The sequence below is a fragment of the Scyliorhinus torazame genome, chromosome 17 (assembly GCF_047496885.1).
Source record: "Scyliorhinus torazame isolate Kashiwa2021f chromosome 17, sScyTor2.1, whole genome shotgun sequence".
Taxonomy (NCBI): domain Eukaryota; kingdom Metazoa; phylum Chordata; class Chondrichthyes; order Carcharhiniformes; family Scyliorhinidae; genus Scyliorhinus; species Scyliorhinus torazame.
In genome coordinates this window covers 189,898,964-189,917,766 of record NC_092723.1, presented here as the reverse complement: position 1 = coordinate 189,917,766, position 18,803 = coordinate 189,898,964, and the positions used below count along the sequence as shown (strand labels likewise).

At 56.6% G+C, this 18,803-nt stretch overlaps 2 protein-coding genes across 4 annotated transcripts in view; one reads left to right on the top strand and one right to left on the bottom strand.

The window, feature by feature from the left end:
- iqck (IQ motif containing K) overlaps positions 1-1,425 on the bottom strand; it is a 122,545-nt gene extending 121,120 nt beyond the window's left edge. Inside the window, exon 1 of one of the 2 annotated variants that reach the window (XM_072481888.1) lies at positions 1,326-1,425. In XM_072481888.1, the coding sequence (XP_072337989.1) occupies positions 1,326-1,383 (58 nt within the window). In that variant the 5' untranslated portion in view covers positions 1,384-1,425. The remainder of the gene's footprint in view (positions 1-1,325) is intronic. The other variant, XM_072481889.1, reaches the window with a different exon arrangement.
- LOC140394529 (uncharacterized) overlaps positions 1,381-18,803 on the top strand; it is a 46,448-nt gene continuing 29,025 nt past the window's right edge. For both annotated transcript variants that reach the window (XM_072481887.1, XM_072481886.1), the window contains exon 1: positions 1,381-1,501. The gene's annotated coding sequence lies outside the window, so the exon portion shown is untranslated. The remainder of the gene's footprint in view (positions 1,502-18,803) is intronic.

Below are 18,803 nucleotides of genomic sequence, written 5' to 3'. Positions count from 1 at the left end.
CAGATCACCAAATGCCAGCTCTAAGCCACCTCAGAGCACCCCATGCCTCCATGTCATCCTGCACAGCCACACATCCAGAATGTACTGGGTATGGGAAGAGAAAACAAGCCACTCACTGTCTAAGGAAACCCTCCACATCATTGAAACTGAGAAAAAGACATTCTGCCAGGTGAAGAAAACCCCTTGTAATCCTATTAGATTGTGTCAACAAACCAAAACCTACATCTACTGAAGTCTGTTGCACGGTCCTGAAATTGTAATTCAGTCTGGGAAGGGTGGCTGCCCCTGGGGGAGTCATTGAGAGTCTGGGGAGAGGGGGCTGCTCTGAGAATCTGATGGGAGGGGGCTGGCCCGGTACGGGGGGGGGGGGGGGGGGGTCACACTGAGTGTCTGGGGGGAGGGGGTTGCCATGAGGGACGGGGGCACATTGAGAGTCTGTGGGGAGGGGGCTTCCACGAGGGACGGGGAGGGGGAGGGGGGCACACTGACAGTCAGGCAGCGTTTTCTGGGCTTGCCGGTTTTCTCTTCCTGCTGTGCTGGGCTTTCCGGGCTAGCTGTGTTATTCCAGTTTCTGCTCCTACCATGCCGGGTTTTCCATTCCTACCGCGCTGGATTTTCTGGGTTTCCGTCTCCTACTGTGCCGGGTTTGCCAGGCGTTCTGCTCCTTATGCGCCGGATTTTCCGGGTTTCCAGTTTTCTACTCCTACCGCGCTAGGTTTTCCACGATTCCTGGGTTTTCCGCTTCTATCCTGCTAGGTTTTCTGGGGTTCCAGGGTTTTCTGCTCCCGCCCCGCAGGGAATCCCAGGTTTTCCACTGCATCCCATTGGGCTTTCCTGATTTTCCACTCCTTACCTGCTAGGTTTTCCACTCCCGCCCCGCGGTATTCCCGGTTTTCCGCTCCCGCCCCGCGGTATTCCCGGTTTTCCTCTCCCGCCCCGCGGTATTCCCGGTTTTCCGCTCCCACACCTCGGTATTCCCGGGTTTCCACTCCCGCCCCGCGGTATTCCCGGTTTTCCGCTCCCACCCCGCGGTATTCCCGGTTTTGCGCTCCCGCCCAGCGGTATTCCCGGTTTTCCGCTCCCACCCCGCGGTATTCCCGGTTTTCCGCTCCCACCCCGCGGTATTCCCGGTTTTCCGCTCCCACCCCGCGGTATTCCCGGTTTTCCGCTCCCGCCCCGCGGTATTCCCGGTTTTCCGCTCCCGCCCCGCGGTATTCCCGGTTTTCCGCTCCCGCCCCGTGGTATTCCCGGTTTTCCGCTCCCGCCCCGCGGTATTCCCGGTTTTCCGCTCCCACCCCGCGGTATTCCCGGTTTTCCGCTCCCACCTGCACAGATCTCCTCCCACAAGCTCCTCTGCACCTTCTTGCCGATCAGCTTGGCCATGGTTGCTAAGAGACGGAACCGGAAGCGGCGCTGGGGGTGAAAGGGCGAGGGTTTCACTTCCGGCCGGGCCTGGTCCGAGCGGGAGAAGCCTGAGCCTTCTCCAGACTCCGGCACACAGGTGAGAGCGGCGGCGGCGGCGGCGGCGGCGGCGGGTGAGCGCGGTCCCCGCGGGAATTAAACCCCAGCGAGATCGGATTTTAAGAAACAGCAACTGAGAATGAGCAGAAACGAGCCGCACGTGGTTACAGTTTATAAACCTCAGAGCCCACCCTCTGACAGTGCGGCACTCCCTCAGTACTGAACCTCTGACAGTGCGGCACTCCCTCAGTACTGACCCTCTGACAGTGCAGCACTCCCTCAGTACTGACCCTCTGACAGTGCGGCACTCCCTCAGTACTGACCCTCTGACAGTGCAGCACTCCCTCAGTACTGACCCTCTGACAGTGCGGCACTCCCTCAGTACTGACCCTCTGACAGTGCGGCACTCCCTCAGTACTGACCCTCTGACAGTGCGGCACTCCCTCAGTACTGACCCTCTGACAGTGCGGCACTCCCTCAGTACTGACCCTCTGACAGTGCGGCACTCCCTCAGTACTGACCCTCCGACAGTGCAGCACTCCCTCAGTACTGACCCTCTGACAGTGCTGCACTCCCTCAGTACTGACCCTCTGACAGTGCGGCACTCCCTCAGTACTGACCCTCCGACAGTGCAGCACTCCCTCAGTACTGACTCTTTGACAGTGCGTCACTCCCTCAGTACTGACCCTCTGACAGTGCGGCACTCCCTCAGTACTGACCCTCTGACAGTGCGACACTCCCTCAGTACTGACCCTCTGACAGTGCGGCACTCCCTCAGTACTGACTCTTTGACAGTGCGTCACTCCCTCAGTACTGACCCTCTGACAGTGCGACACTCCCTCAGTACTGACCCTCTGACAGTGCGGCACTCCCTCAGTACTGACCCTCTGACAGTGCGGCACTCCCTCAGTACTGACCCTCTGACAGTGCGGCACTCCCTCAGTACTGACCCTCTGACAGTGCAGCGTTCCCTCAGTACTGACCCTCCGACAGTGCAGCGTTCCCTCAGTACTGACCCTCCGACAGTGCGGCACTCCCTCAGTACTGACCCTCTGACAGTGCAGCGTTCCCTCAGTACTGACCCTCTGACAGTGCGGCACTCCCTCAGTACTGACCCTCTGACAGTGCGGCACTCCCTCAGTACTGACCCTCTGACAGTGCAGCACTCCCTCAGTACTGACCCTCTGACAGTGCAGCACTCCCTCAGTACTGAATCTCTGACAGTGCGGCACTCCCTCAGTACTGACCCTCTGACAGTGCAGCACTCCCTCAGTACTGACCCTCTGACAGTGCAGCACTCCCTCAGTACTGAATCTCTGACAGTGCAGCGTTCCCTCAGTACTGACCCTCTGACAGTGCAGCACTCCCTCAGTACTGACCCTCTGACAGTGCAGCACTCCCTCAGTACTGACCCTCTGACAGTGCAGCACCCCCTCAGTACTGACCCTCTGACAGTGCAGCACTCCCTCAGTACTGACTCTCTGACAGTGCAGCACTCCCTCAGTACTGACCCTCTGACAGTGCGGCACTCCCTCAGTACTGACCCTCTGACAGTGCAGCACTCCCTCAGTACTGACCCTCTGACAGTGCAGCACTCCCTCAGTACTGAATCTCTGACAGTGCAGCGTTCCCTCAGTACTGACCCTCTGACAGTGCAGCACTCCCTCAGTACTGACCCTCTGACAGTGCAGCACTCCCTCAGTACTGAATCTCTGACAGTGCGGCACTCCCTCAGTACTGACCCTCTGACAGTGCAGCGTTCCCTCAGTACTGACCCTCCGACAGTGCAGCGTTCCCTCAGTACTGACCCTCTGACAGTGCGGCACTCCCTCAGTACTGACCCTCTGACAGTGCAGCACTCCCTCAGTACTGACCCTCTGACAGTGCAGCACTCCCTCAGTACTGAATCTCTGACAGTGCGGCACTCCCTCAGTACTGACCCTCTGACAGTGCAGCACTCCCTCAGTACTGACCCTCTGACAGTGCAGCACTCCCTCAGTACTGAATCTCTGACAGTGCAGCGTTCCCTCAGTACTGACCCTCTGACAGTGCAGCACTCCCTCAGTACTGAATCTCTGACAGTGCAGCGTTCCCTCAGTACTGACCCTCTGACAGTGCGGCACTCCCTCAGTACTGACCCTCTGACAGTGCAGCACTCCCTCAGTACTGACCCTCTGACAGTGCAGCACTCCCTCAGTACTGACCCTCTGACAGTGCAGCACTCCCTCAGTACTGAATCTCTGACAGTGCAGCGTTCCCTCAGTACTGACCCTCTGACAGTGCAGCACTCCCTCAGTACTGAATCTCTGACAGTGCAGCGTTCCCTCAGTACTGACCCTCTGACAGTGCTGCACTCCCTCAGTACTGACCCTCTGATAGTGCGGCACCCCCTCAGTACTGACCCTCTGACAGTGCAGCACTCCCTCAGTACTGACCCTCTGACAGTGCGGCACTCCCTCAGTACTGACCCTCTGACAGTGCGGCACTCCCTCAGTACTGACCCTCTGACAGTGCGGCACTCCCTTAGTACTGACTCTCTGACAGTGCAGCACTCCCTCAGTACTGACCCTCTGACAGTGCGGCACTCCCTCAGTACTGACCCTCTGATAGTGCGGCACCCCCTCAGTACTGACCCTCTGACAGTGCAGCACTCCCTCAGTACTGACCCTCTGACAGTGCAGCAATCCCTCAGTACTGACCCTCTGACAGTGCGGCACTCCCTCAGTACTGACCCTCCGACAGTGCAGCACTCCCTCAGTACTGACTCTCTGACAGTGCAGCATTCCCTCAGTACTGACCCTCTGACAGTGCGGCACTCCCTCAGTACTGACCCTCTGACAGTGCGGCACTCCCTCAGGACTGACCCTCTGACAGTGCAGCACTCCCTCAGTACTGACCCTCTGACAGTGCAGCACTCCCTCAGTACTGACCCTCTGACAGTGCGGCACTCCCTCAGTACTGACCCTCTGATAGTGCGGCACCCCCTCAGTACTGACCCTCTGACAGTGCAGCACTCCCTCAGTACTGACCCTCTGACAGTGCAGCACTCCCTCAGTACTGACCCTCTGACAGTGCAGCACTCCCTCAGTACTGACCCTCTGACAGTGCAGCACTCCCTCAGTACTGACCCTCTGACAGTGCGGCACTACCTCAGTACTGACCCTCCGACAGTGCGACACTCCCTCAGTACTGACCCTCCGACAGTGCGACACTCCCTCAGTACTGACCCTCCGACAGTGCGACACTCCCTCAGTACTGACCCTCCGACAGTGCGGCACTCCCTCAGTACTGACCCTCTGACTGTGCGGCACTCCCTCAGTACTGACCCTCTGAATGTGCGGCACTCCCTCAGTACTGACCCTCTGACAGTGCGGCACTCCCTCAGTACTGACCCTCTGACAGTGCGGCACTCCCTCAGTACTGACCCACTGACAGTGCAGCACTCCCTCAGTACTGACCCTCTGACAGTGCGGCACTACCTCAGTACTGACGCTGACAGTGCAGCACACAGTGCTATCCACTTGTGCTACCGTGCTGCCCACATGTAAGAATGCATCAGTTAATGGAAATCTAAAATGTATGTAATACTCCTAACGTTTGTTGATAAACATGAAAATAATCTTACTGTAACATCTCACTGCCCCCTGCCATTCGGTTAGTTTTACATAATACTCATCAGTTTCTATTTTGGACTAACAATTATATAAAGAACAGCATGACTGTGGTACAACAATTGTTGTTTATCATCATTTGTGACATTCTGTGTAAACTTCAAGGCTGACTCTATTTTTGTCTGGAAGTTTGTTCTGCAAATGATGCAAAAACACTTCCAGTATCAAATGTGAAACCAAGGAGCTGGGAATAATTTTTCTCTGTTAATGTTTTGAGTGGTCGCAGAACTCAACTGTATATGGAGCTGGGTAAACTGTTTTAATGTTGCTTTCAAATCGGTAATCACCCACAAGCTTTACATTGGAATTGAAGCAGAACTCTATTTTTGAAACATGATAAATTTGGAGAAATATTCTTGCATTGAAAACATTTTTATTCCAGTATTAATTTATAATGTGTAGAAGTTTCAGTCCCACAAAATACTTTCTCTCATTTACACAGAGAGAAAACATGGAAACATAGAAAATAGGAGCAGGAACAGGCCATTCGGCCCTTTGAGCCTGCACCACCATTCAATGTGATGCTGGCTGTTCATGCAAATTCAGTATCCCACTCCTGTTTTCTCTCCACATCCCTTGGTCCCTTTGGCCGCAAGGGCCATGCCCAGCTCCCTCTTGAATATATCCAAAGAACCGGCCCCAACAGCTTTCTGTGGTAGAGAATGCCACAAGTTCACAACTCTCTGAGAGAAGAGCTTCTTCCTCATCTCAGTCCTGATTAGCTTACCCCTTATTCTTAGGCTGTGACCCCTAGTAATAGCAAGAATGTCCTTCCTCAAGCTAGGAGACCAAAACTGCACACAATACTCAAGGTGTGGCCTCACCAAGGCCCTTATAACTGCAGCAAGACAGCCCTACTTCTGTATTCAAATCCTCTCGCTGTGAAGGCCAGCGTGCCATTAGCTTTCCTCACCGCCTGCTGTACCCGCACGCCAACCTTCAATATAAAAGCAAATTACTGCAGATGCTGGAATCTGAAACAAAAGAGACAATGCTGGAAAATCTCAGCAGGTCTGGCAGCATCTGTAGGGAGATACATAGATACATAGAAGATAGGAGCAGGAGGAGGCCTTTTGGCCCTTCGAGCCTGCTCTGCCATTCATCACGATCATGGCTGACCATCCAACTCAATAGCCTAATCCTGCTTTCTCCCCATAGCCTTTGATCCCATTCTCCCCAAGTGCTATATCCAGCCGCTTCTTGAATATATTCAAAGTTTTAGCATCAACTACTGCCCGTGGTAATGAATTCCACAGGCTCACCACTCTCTGTGTGAAGAAATGTCTCCTTATCTCTGTCTGAAATGGTTTACCCTGAATCCTCCGGCTGTGACCCCTGGTTCTGGACACACCCATCATTGGTAACATTTTCCCTGCATCTACCCTGTCTAGTCCTGTTAGAATTTTATAAGTCTCTATGAGATCCCCCCTCATTCTTCTGAACTCCAGCGAGAACAATGCCAACCTAGTCAATCTCTCCTCATATGTCAGTCCCGCCATCCCTGGAATCAGTCTGGTAAACCTACCAGAGAAAAGAGCTAACGTTTCGAGTCCAGATGCCCCTTTGTCAACGCTTTAAGACAGAGAAAGTGGGAAATATTTATACTGTGGAGCGAGAATGAAAGATGAGAGAAATGGAAAGCAGTGAAGGTGGATAGTGGGGGAGGGACTGGTTTAGCTCAGTGGGCTAGGCAGCTGGTGTGTGATGCAGAACAAGGCCAGCAGCGCGGGTTCAATTCCCGTACCAGCTCAGAATACTGAATTCTCCCTCAGTGTACCCGAACAGGTGCCGGAATGTGGCGACTAGGGGATTTTCACAGTAACTTCATTGCAGTGTTAATGTAAGCCTATTTGTGACAATAAAGATTATTTATTTTATAATCTCGGAGTTTGTATGGGCGGGGAAGGTGCTGAGGGTAAAGTGGGCCCTGTTACAGAGGCGGAGCCAGAAAGGGGGGGGGTTTGCACTCCCGAACCTTCTACATTGCTACTTCACTGCGCCAGCAGCCCGGGTTCGATTCCCGTTGTTGGGGGGCATATTCTGATACTGGACTAACTATGATATAAATTAGAAAGGCCTACGTGTGAATATTTTCACCTCTAACACCGGCTTAGGTCACTGTCTGTGCGGAGTCTGCACCTTCTCCCTGTGTCTACGTGGGTTTCCTCCGGGTGCTCCGGTTTCCTCCCACAAGTCCTGAAAGACGTGTTTGTTAGGTGAATTGGACGTTCTGAATTCTCCCTCTGTGTACCCGAACAGGCGCCGGAGTGTGGCAACTAGGGACTTTTCACAGTAACTTCATTGAAGTGTTAATGTAAGCCTACTTGTGACATGAATAAGGATTATTATTAGAAGGTGAGGGGAGGAGGGAGTAGAGTGGGTTAGGATGGAAGAGGAATCCTGCAGGGGATCCGCCTGAGAGCCTTGGTCACAGCCCCTCAGCCGTTTGCCTCGGGGACGTATTCGGACACCCGGTCGTGCAATCAACGGTCAAGGTATGGAACAAACTGAGGAGGCACTTTAAATTGGAGGGTATGTCAGTGTTGACACCATTGTGTGGGAACCATAGGTTTAAACCGGGGGAGTTAGATGGGATGTATAAAAGGTGAAACAAGGTGGGGCTGAAGAAGGTGAGGGACCTGCACCTGGAAGACCAATTTGCGGGTTTACATGAGCTATAGGAAAGGTTCGAGCAGCGAAGAGGGACTGAGTTTAGATGCCTGCAGGTACTGGACTTAGTAAGAAATGTGTGGAGGAGAGGCCGGGGTGGAGAATGGATGTGGGGTTACTAGCAGACCGGAGATTCTTTGAGAAGATTGGGAAATGATCGAGGTGTAAGTAGTGTTTCTCTCAATCGGCCAGGGAGGTGTTGAAGGCGGTAGGAAAGGGGAGGCGATTTTGTTCACGGCTAAGGTAGACAGGGAGGAGTGGGAAGAACACCAAAGACTGATAGAGGAGATTTTGGAGGTAGATGGGAGTTTACTGAGGGCATGGACCCGGGTCTCCTGGTTAAGAGGAAGGTGCTACAAGCGAGGTTTGATCAGCTGTCCATGGGGAAAGCGGTACATCAGCTAAGAAAGGTGAAAGGAGCGGTATATGACTATGGACAGGGCACATGCTGGTTGGTCAACTTCAAAGGGATACAGCGGTGAGGGAGATTGTTCAGATACGGATTAAAGCGGGGAAGTTGGTTGTGGCTCCGGAGCAGATTAGAGTCATGGAGGTTTACAGCATGGAAACAGGCCCTTCGGCCCAGCTTGTCCATGCCGCCCAGTTTCTATCACTAAGCTAGTCCCACTTGCCCGCATTTGACCCACATCCCTCTGTATTCCCCGCCCATATACCTGTCTAATTAATGAAGTATTTGAAGAATTTTATCGAGACCTATATAGGTCAGAGCCTCCAGAGGAAGAACGGAGATGAGGGAGTTCTTGGATGGGTAAAAGTACCCGAGGTTGGGAGAGGAGGAGAGGGCGGGCTCAGAGGAGCCGCTGAAGGAGGCAATTGGGGGGATGCAGGCAGGACAGGTGGCGGGGCACGGCGGGTTCCCAGCCAAACTCTTTTAGAATTTTGTTTTAAAAAAATATATATTTTATTGATTTTTTTTTCCCTGAGCAACATTTTTCCCGCTTACAAAACAAGCGAAACGATAACAGTAACAAAACAGAAAGTTTTAAACTTTTTAACAATAATAATAATAGTAGTAATAATATACAAGTAACAAAACCTCGTACTCTATTGACCTATACTCAACTGCCTCCCCCCCTCCCGGGTTGCTGCTGCTGGTCATCCGTCTTCCCGCTAACGTTCCCCTAGGTAGTCGAGAAATGGCTGCCACCGCCTGGTGAACCCTTGAGCCGATCCTCTCAGGGCAAACTTTATCTGCTCCAGTTTAATGAACCCCGCCATATCATTTACCCAGGCCTCCAGTCCGGGGGGTTTCGCCTTCTTCCACATGAGTAGGATCCTGCGTCGGGTTACGAGGGACGCAAAGGCCACGACATCGACCTCTTTCGCCTCCTGCCCTCCCGGCTCTTCCGCAACTCCAAATAGAGCTAACCCCCAGCCTGGTTTGACCCGGGCCTTCACCACCTGCGAAATCACTCCCGTCACTCCCTTCCAATACCCTTCCAGTGCCGGGCACTCCCAAAACATATGTGCAGGTTTGCCGGGCTCCCGCCACACCTCCCACATTTGTCCTCCACTCCAAAGAACCTGCTCAATCTTGCCCCCGTTGTGTGTGCTCTATGTAGCACCTTAAATTGAATCAGGCTAAGCCTGGCGCGTGAGGAAGAGGAATTTACCCTGCTTAGGGCATCAGCCCACATACCCTCCTCTATCTCCTCCCCTAATTCTTCTTCCCACTTTCTTTTTAGTTCGCCCACCGACTCCTCCCCCTCTTCCCTCATCTCTCTATAAATCTCTGACACCTTGCCCTCTCCGACCCACACCCCTGAAAGCACCCTGTCCTGTATCCCCTGTGTCGGGAGCCGCGGAAATTCCCTCACCTGTTGTCTAGTAAACGCCCTCACCTGCATATATCTCAAGAAATTCCCCCGGCGTAACTTATACTTTTCCTCCAGTGCTCCCAAGCTCGCAAAAGTCCCATCTATGAATAAATCTCCCACCTTCCTAATTCCCAACTGGTACCAGCTTTGAAATCCTCCATCCATTCTTCCTGGGGCGAACCTATGGTTGTTCCTGATAGGGGACCCCACCAGGGCTCCCCGCACCCCTCTCTGTCGCCTCCACTGTCCCCATATGTTCAGTGTTGCCGCCACCACCGGGTTCGTGGTGTACTTTTTCGGTGAGAACGGTAGCGGCGCCGTCACCAGCGCCTCTAGACTCGTCCCTTTACAGGACCTTCTCTCCAGCCTTTTCCACGCCGCTCCCTCACCCTCCATCATCCATCTACGTATCATTGCCACATTGGCGGCCCAATAATAATCTCCCAAGTTCGGTAGTGCCAGTCCTCCTCTGTCCCTACTGCGCTGAAGGAACCCCCTCCTTACTCTCGGAACTTTCCCTGCCCACACAAAGTTCGTAATGCTCCTATCTATTTTATGAAAAAAGGTCCTGGTGATTAAAATAGGGAGACATTGAAATACAAATAAGAACCTCGGGAGGACCATCATCTTAATTGCTTGCACCCTGCCCGCCAGCGATAAAGGCTGCATGTCCCACCTCTTAAAGTCCTCCTCCATTTGTTCTACCAGCCGTGTCAGATTAAGTCTGTGCAAGGTTCCCCAGCTTCTAGCGATCTGAATCCCCAAGTATCGGAAGTTTCTTTCCACTTTCCTTAGCGGTAAGCCTTCTATCTCTCTACTCTGGTCCCCTGGATGTATCACAAATAATTCACTCTTCCCCATGTTTAACCTATACCCCGAAAATTCCCCGAACCTCCTCAAGATTCGCATAACCTCTATCATCCCCCCCGCTGGGTCCGGCACGTATAGCAATAGGTCATCCGCGTATAACGAGACTCGGTGTTCTTCTCCCCCTCTAGTCACCCCTCTCCAATTCCTGGAGTCTCTCAGCGCCATGGCCAGAGGTTCAATTGCCAGCGCAAACAACAATGGAGACAGCGGGCATCCCTGTCTTGTTCCCCTATATAATCGGAAATACTCCGATCTATGTCGACCTGTAACTACGCTTGCCATCGGTGCCCCATAAAGTAGTCTAACCCAGCGAATAAATCCGTTCCCAAACCCAACCTCCTTAACACTTCCGATAAATACTCCCACTCCACCCTATCAAATGCCTTCTCTGCGTCCATTGCCGCCACTATCTCTGCCTCCCCCTCCACTGAGGGCATCATTATCACCCCTAATAGCCGTCGCACGTTAACATTCAATTGTCTCCCTTTTACGAACCCTGTCTGGTCTTCGTGCACCACCCCTGGGACACAGTCCTCTATCCTCGATGCCAGCACCTTTGCTAGCAGTTTGGCGTCCACGTTCAATAGTGAGATAGGTCTATAGGACCCACACTGCATCGGATCTTTGTCCCTCTTCAAAATTAGCGATATCGTCGCCTCCGACATTGTCGGGGGTAGTGTCCCCCCTTCCCTGGCCTCATTGAACGTCCTCGCCAACAACGGGGCCAACAAGTCCACATATTTTCTGTAGAATTCCACCGGGAACCCGTCTGGCCCCGGGGCCTTCCCTGCTTGCATGCTTCCCAGTCCCTTAATAACCTTGTCCACCTCAATCGGCGCCCCCAGGCCTGCCACCGCCTGCTCCTCCACTTTCGGGAACCTCAACTGGTCCAGGAACTGCCGCATCCCCTCCTCTCCCTCTGGGGGCTGAGACCTATACAGTTCTTCATAAAAGGTCTTAAACACCTCATTTATCTTTCCTGCCCTTCGCACGGTGTCTCCCCTTTCATCCCTAATTCCTCCTATCTCCCTCGCTGCTGCCCTCTTTCGCAGTTGGTGCGCCAACAGGCGACTAGCCTTTTCCCCATATTCATACCTCCTCCCCTGTGCCTTCCTCCACAGTACCTCCGCCTTTCTGGTGGTCAGAACTAGGTCTGGAGTCGTCTCCTCTCCCTGTACAGCTCCTCCTCCGGGGTCTCTGCAAATTCCCTGTCCACCCTTAAAATCTCCCCCAGTAATCTATCCCTTTCCTTGGCCTCTGTTTTCCTTTTGTGGGCCCCAATAGAAATCAGCTCTCCTCTGACCACCGCTTTTAGTGCTTCCCAGACACCACTCCCACAGGGACCTCGCCGTCGTCATTGACCTCCAGGTATCTCTCGATACACCCCCTCACTCTTGCACACACTCCCTCATCCGCCATCAGTCCCACATCTAATCGCCAGAGTGTTCTCTGCTCCCTGTCCTCTCCTACTTCCAGGTCCACCCAATGTGGGGCATGATCCAAAACCGCTATGGCTGAGTATTCAGCTTCTTCCACCCTAGAGATCAATGACCTTCCTAGAACAAAAAAATCTATCCGGGAGTACACTTTATGGACGTGGGAGAAGAAGGAATACTCCCTAGCCCTGGGTCTAAGAAATCGCCATGGATCCACTCCCCCCATTTGGTCCATAAACCCCTTAAGTACCTTGGCCGCTGCCGGCCTTCTTCCGGTCCTTGAGCTGGATCTATCTAGCCCCGGGTCCAGCACCGTATTGAAGTCCCCTCCTAAAATCAAATTTCCTGCCTCCAGGTCCGGAATACGCCCCAGCATCCGTCTCATGAACCCCGCATCGTCCCAATTTGGGGCATACACATTAACCAACACGACCTCCATTCCCTCCAGCCTACCACTCACCATTACATATCTACCTCCACTATCTGCTACGATGTTCTTTGCTTCAAATGCTACCCGTTTCCCCACCAAAATGGCCACCCCTCTGTTCTTTGCGTCCAGCCCTGAGTGGAACACCTGTCCCACCCATCCTTTCCTTAGCCTAACTTGGTCCGCCACCTTTAGGTGCGTCTCTTGGAGCATAACCACGTCTGCCCTTAGTCCTTTCAAATGCGCGAGCGCTCGGGCCCTTTTTATCGGCCCATTCAGGCCTCTCACGTTCCACGTGATCAGCCTCACTAGGGGGCTACCTGCCCCCCTCCCGTGTCGACTAGACATTACCTTCTCTAGGCCAGTCCCATATCCCGCCTCCGCGCTCCCGCTCGCTCCCCCAGCGTCGCATTCCGCCCCCGACCACCTTCTCTTTAGCCATTTCCTTTTGGATTTCCGCAGCAGCAACCCAGTTGTCCCCCCCCCCCCCCCACTAGATCCCTATCTAGCTTGATTGCTCCCCCCATATCACTTCCGTAAGTCAGCTGACTTCAACTGACCCCGGCTACTCCTGCTCGCTCCTCGCCCCCCCCCCCCCCCGGTGTGAGGGAACTCCCATCCGCCTTGCGCCTGTTTTCCCGCCTTATTCTTTCTGGCACGGGAACATCCGTTTACCTGTCCCGCCTCTTATGGCGCAGCTCCCTTTCCCCTCCCCCTCTCCTTCCCCATTCTCTGACTATGTCCCGCCTCTTCCCCCCTCACCGGCACCCACATTTCCACAGTGTCCCCCCCCTTCCCTGTTTACTTCTCGCTTAACTTTCACCATCCCATTAACAAAAACAATAATAACAACAATAACAGTTCCCTGCAGCATCAGTCCCTCAGTTCCGGTCCAGTTTCTCTTCATTGATGAAGGACCATGCTTCCTTCGCCGTCTCGAAATAATAGTGTCTCTCCTGATGCGTGACCCATAGTCTTGCCGGCTGCAGCATCCCAAACTTCTCTCCTGATGCGTGACCCATAGTCTTGCCGGCTGCAGCATCCCAAACTTCACCTTCCTTTTGTGCAAAACCTCTTTTTGGCTCGGTTGAAGCTCACCCTCCTTCTCGCCACCTCCGCACTCCAATCCTGGTAGATCCTTACCACTGCATTCTCCTATCTGCTACTCCGCACCTTTTTGGCCCATCTCAGGACCTCTTCTCTGTCCTTAAGGCGGTAGAATCGCACGATTATCGCCCTCGGTGGTTCTCCCGCTTTTGGTCTTCTCGCCGGGATCCGATTTGCCCACTCCACCTCCATGGGGCCCGCAGGGGCCTCAGCACCCATCAGTGAGCTCAGCATCTTACTTGCGTACGCTCCACAGTCCACTCCTTCCACACCCTCCGGGAGACCTAGTATCCTAAGGTTCTTCCTTCGCGCTCCATTTTCAAGGGCCTCAATCCTGTCAGCACACTTTTTATGAAGTGCCTCGTGCGTCTGAGTCTTGACCGCCAGGCCCAGGACCTCGTCCTCTATACCTGACACCTTCTGCTCCACCACGCGAAGTTCCGTCTCCTGGGTCTTTAAAGTCTCCTTAAGCCCCTCAATTGCCTGTAACAACGGGGTCATTACCTCCTTCTTCAGCAGGTCCACGCACCGTCTCACCACCTCGTCCTGCTCAGGCCCCCATGTCACCTGTGGTTTCTCCGCCGCCATTTTGTTTCACTCCCTCTCTCTCTCTCTCTCTGATCTTCTGGCTGCAGATTCTTCGGGCTGTAGCCGCCGCCGCCGGTTTTTCCCTCCGTCTTTCGTGGGGGACTCCCTTCCCTCGCGCTTGCACCGGGTTTTACGGCCGTCCAAGTCCCCGTTGGGGCTCTTAAAAGAGCCCGAAGTTCCGTCGGAGCTGGAGCCGCCAAAACGTGCGGCCAGCTCATCCCTGCCGCAACCGGAAGTCCCCCTCGTTTAGAAATTTAAAGACAAGCTGGCTCCACTGATGCTGGGCTTGTTCGAGGATGCGATGGACAGGAGGGTCTTGCCATAAACATTTCATTTTAAGTATCTGGGGGCGCAGGTGGCTCAGGACTGGGCAGGGCTCCGGAAGTTTAATTTTACCAGTTTGGTGGAGAGGGTGAAGGCTGATTTGGCAAGGTGGGACAATCTCCCTTTGTCGTTGGCAGGCTGGGTACAGGCTGTCAAAATTAATGTATTGCCTCCGTTTCTGTTCCAGTGTCTGCCGGTCTTAATACCGAAATCGTTCTTCAAGGGGGTGGATAAGTTGATCTCATTCATTTGGGGCGGGGCGGGGAGGTCCCCAGGATTAGGAAGGTGACAATACAAAGGGGAAGAACTTGCTTTACTATTATTGGGCAGCAAATGATGAGAGGATAATGTGAGGAGGCGGAGTGCTGTGGGTGAGGATGGAGGCGGGCTCTGTGGGTGAGGATGGAGGCGGGGGCTCTGAGTGAGGATGGGGGCGGGGGCTCTGGGTGAGGATGGAGGCGGGGGCTCTGTGGGTGAGGATGGAGGCGGGGGCTCTGAGTGAGGATGGGGGCGGGGGCTCTGGGTGAGGATGGAGGCGGGGGCTCTGTGGGTGAGGATGGGGGCGGGGGCTCTGGGTGAGGATGGAGGTGGGGGCTCTGTGGGTGAGGATGGAGGCGGGGGCTCTGTGGGTGAGGATGGAGGCGGGGGCTCTGTGGGTGAGGATGGAGGCGGGGGCTCTGTGGGTGAGGGTGGAGGCGGGGGCTCTGGGTGAGGATGGAGGCGGGCTCTGTGGGTGAGGATGGAGGCGGGGGCTCTGTGGGTGAGGGTGGAGGCGGGGTCTCTGTGGGTGAGGGTGGGGGCGGGGGCTCTGGGTGAGGATGGAGGCGGGGGCTCTGTGGGTGAGGATGGAGGCGGGGGCTCTGAGTGAGGATGGGGGCGGGGGCTCTGGGTGAGGATGGAGGCGGGGGCTCTGTGGGTGAGGATGGGGGCGGGGGCTCTGGGTGAGGATGGAGGTGGGGGCTCTGTGGGTGAGGATGGAGGCGGGGGCTCTGTGGGTGAGGATGGAGGCGGGGGCTCTGTGGGTGAGGATGGAGGCGGGCTCAGTGGGTGAGGATGGAGGCGGGGGCTCTGTGAGGATGGAGGCGGGCTCAGTGGGTAAGTATGGGGGCGGGGGCTCTGGGTGAGGATGGAGGCGGGGGCTCTGCGGGTGAAGATGGGGCGGGGGCCCTGGGTGAGGATGGGGACGGGGGCTCTGGGTGAGGATGGGGACGGGGGCTCTGGGTGAGGATGGAGGCGGGGGCTCTGCGGGTGAAGATGGGGCGGGGGCTCTGCGGGTGAAGATGGGGCGGGGGCCCTGGGTGAGGATGGAGGCGGGGGCCCAGGGTGAGGATGGAGGCGGGGGCCCTGGGTGAGGATGGAGGCGGCGGCTCTGGGTGAGGATGGGGACGGGGGCTTTGGGTGAGGATGGGGACGGGAGCTCTGGGTGAGGATGGAGGCGGGGGCTCTGGGTGAGGATGGAGGCGGGGGCTCTGGGTGAGGATGGGGGCGGGGGCTCTGGATGAGGATGGAGGCGGGGGCTCTGGGTGAGGATGGGGACGGGGGCTCTGGGTGAGGATGGAGGCGGGGGCTCTGCGGGTGAAGATGGGGCGGGGGCCCTGGGTGAGGATGGGGACGGGGGCTCTGGATGAGGATGGAGGCGGGGGCTCTGCGGGTGAGGATGGAGGCGGGGGCTCTGGGTGAGGATGGAGGCGGGGGCTCTGGGTGAGGATGGAGGCGGGGGCTCTGGGTGAGGATGGAGGCGGGGGCTCTGGGTGAGGATGGAGGCGGGGGCTCTGGGTGAGGATGGAGGCGGGGGCTCTGGGTGAGGATGGAGGCGGGGGCTCTGGGTGAGGATGGAGGCGGGGGCTCTGGGTGAGGATGGAGGCGGGGGCTCTGGGTGAGGATGGAGGTGGGGGCTCTGGGTGAGGATGGAGGCGGGGGCTCTGGGTGAGGATGGGGACGGGGGCTCTGGGTGAGGATGGAGGCGGGGCTCTGCGGGTGAAGATGGGGCGGGGGCCCTGGGTGAGGATGGGGACGGGGGCTCTGGGTGAGGATGGAGGCGGGGGCTCTGGGTGAGGATGGAGGCGGGGGCTCTGCGGGTGAGGATGGAGGCGGGGGCTCTGGGTGAGGAAGGAGGCGGGGGCTCTGGGTGAGGATGGGGACGGGGGCTCTGGGTGAGGATGGAGGCGGGGGCTCTGCGGGTGAGGATGGGGACGGGGGCTCTGGGTGAGGATGGAGGCGGGGGCTCTGCGGGTGAGGATGGAGACGGGGGCTCTGGGTGAGGATGGGGACGGGGGCTCTGGGTGAGGATGGGGACGGGGGCTCTGGGTGAGGATGGAGGCGGGGGCTCTGGGTGAGGATGGAGGCGGGGGCTCTGCGGGTGAGGATGGAGGCGGGGGCTCTGCGGGTGAAGATGGGGCGGGGGCCCTGGGTGAGGATGGGGACGGGGGCTCTGGGTGAGGATGGAGGCGGGGGCTCTCCGGGTGAGGATGGAGGCGGGGGCTCTGCGGGTGAGGATGGGGACGGGGGCTCTGGGTGAGGATGGAGACGGGGGCTCTCCGGGTGAGGATGGAGGCGGGGGCTCTGCGGGTGAGGATGGGGACGGGGGCCCTGGGTGAGGATGGGGACGGGGGCTCTGCGGGTGAGGATGGGGACGGGGGCTCTGGGTGAGGATGGAGGCGGGGGCTCTGGGTGAGGATGGAGGCGGGGGCTCTGCGGGTGAGGATGGGGACGGGGGCTCTGGGTGAGGATGGAGGCGGGGGCTCTGGGTGAGGATGGAGGCGGGGGCTCTGCGGGTGAGGATGGGGCGGGGGCTCTGGGTGAGGATGGGGACGGGGGCTCTGGGTGAGGATGGAGGCGGGGCTCTGCGGGTGAAGATGGGGCGGGGGCCCTGGGTGAGGATGGGGACGGGGGCTCTGGGTGAGGATGGAGACGGGGGCTCTCCGGGTGAGGATGGAGGCGGGGGCTCTGCGGGTGAGGATGGGGACGGGGGCTCTGGGTGAGGATGGAGGCGGGGGCTCTGCGGGTGAGGATGGGGCGGGGGCTCTGGGTGAGGATGGGGACGGGGGCTCTGGGTGAGGATGGAGGCGGGGCTCTGCGGGTGAAGATGGGGCGGGGGCCCTGGGTGAGGATGGGGACGGGGGCTCTGGGTGAGGATGGAGACGGGGGCTCTCCGGGTGAGGATGGAGGCGGGGGCTCTGCGGGTGAGGATGGGGACGGGGGCTCTGGGTGAGGATGGAGGCGGGGGCTCTGGGTGAGGATGGAGGCGGGGGCTCTGCGGGTGAGGATGGGGACGGGGGCTCTGGGTGAGGATGGAGGCGGGGCCTCTGCGGGTGAGGATGGGGACGGGGGCTCTGGGTGAGGATGGGGACGGGGGCTCTGCGGGTGAGGATGGAGGCGGGGGCTCTGGGTGAGGATGGGGACGGGGGCTCTGCGGGTGAGGATGGGGACGGGGGCTCTGCGGGTGAGGATGGGGACGGGGGCTCTGGGTGAGGATGGGGACGGGGGCTCTGGGTGAGGATGGAGGCGGGGGCTCTGGGTGAGGATGGAGGGGTGCTCTTGCAGGGGGTCGGCGTTGGCAACGGCATTGCTCCCAATGGCCCCAGGAATGTACTCGGAGAGTCAGATGCTGGTGGCCACACTGAGGATTTGCAGGCAGTTTAGGCTGCACTTTAAATTGAGGGCTGGGTCAGGGGGGATGCCGACTACGGGGAATCACGGGTTTGGGTCAGGAAGGATGGATGCCAGGTTTGGAGGTTGGGAGTAGAAGTTGGGTATCAGTGTAATGAAGAATTTGTTTCTTGGGGACGATTTGCGAGTCTAGAAAAGTTGGGGGAGAAATATGGATTGACCCAGAGAGAGGGGTTTCAGTATATGAAGGTACGGGACTTCGCAAAAAAGTGTTCCTGATATTCCCGGTAGATCTGGATCCTTCATTGTTGGAGGAAATGTTGTCAGCAAGGGGACTGGAAAAGGGAATCGCCTCGGCGATTTACAGGAGGATCCTGGGGGAGGATGTGGTGTCCATGGAGGGGATTAAGATGAAATGGGAAGAGGAGCTGGGGATGGTGCATGAAGAGGGACTGTGTTGTGAGGTGTTACGGAGGGTGAATGCTTCTTGTGAGGCTGGGGCTGATACAGCTGAAGGTAGTGTACAGGGCTCACCTCACTAACTCAAGGATGAGTCGGCTGTTCGAGGGGTTGGGGGATATCATAGAATCATAGAATTTACAATTGAGAAGGAGGCCATTTGGCCCATTGAGACCCTTACAAAGAGCACCCTACGTATCTACCCACATACCTATCCGTAACCCAGTAACCCCCACTTAACATTTTTTGAACACGAAGGGTAATTTATCATTGGCCAATCCACTTAAGCCGCACATCTTTGGACTGTGGGAGGAAACCGGAGCACCCGGAGGAAACCCACGCA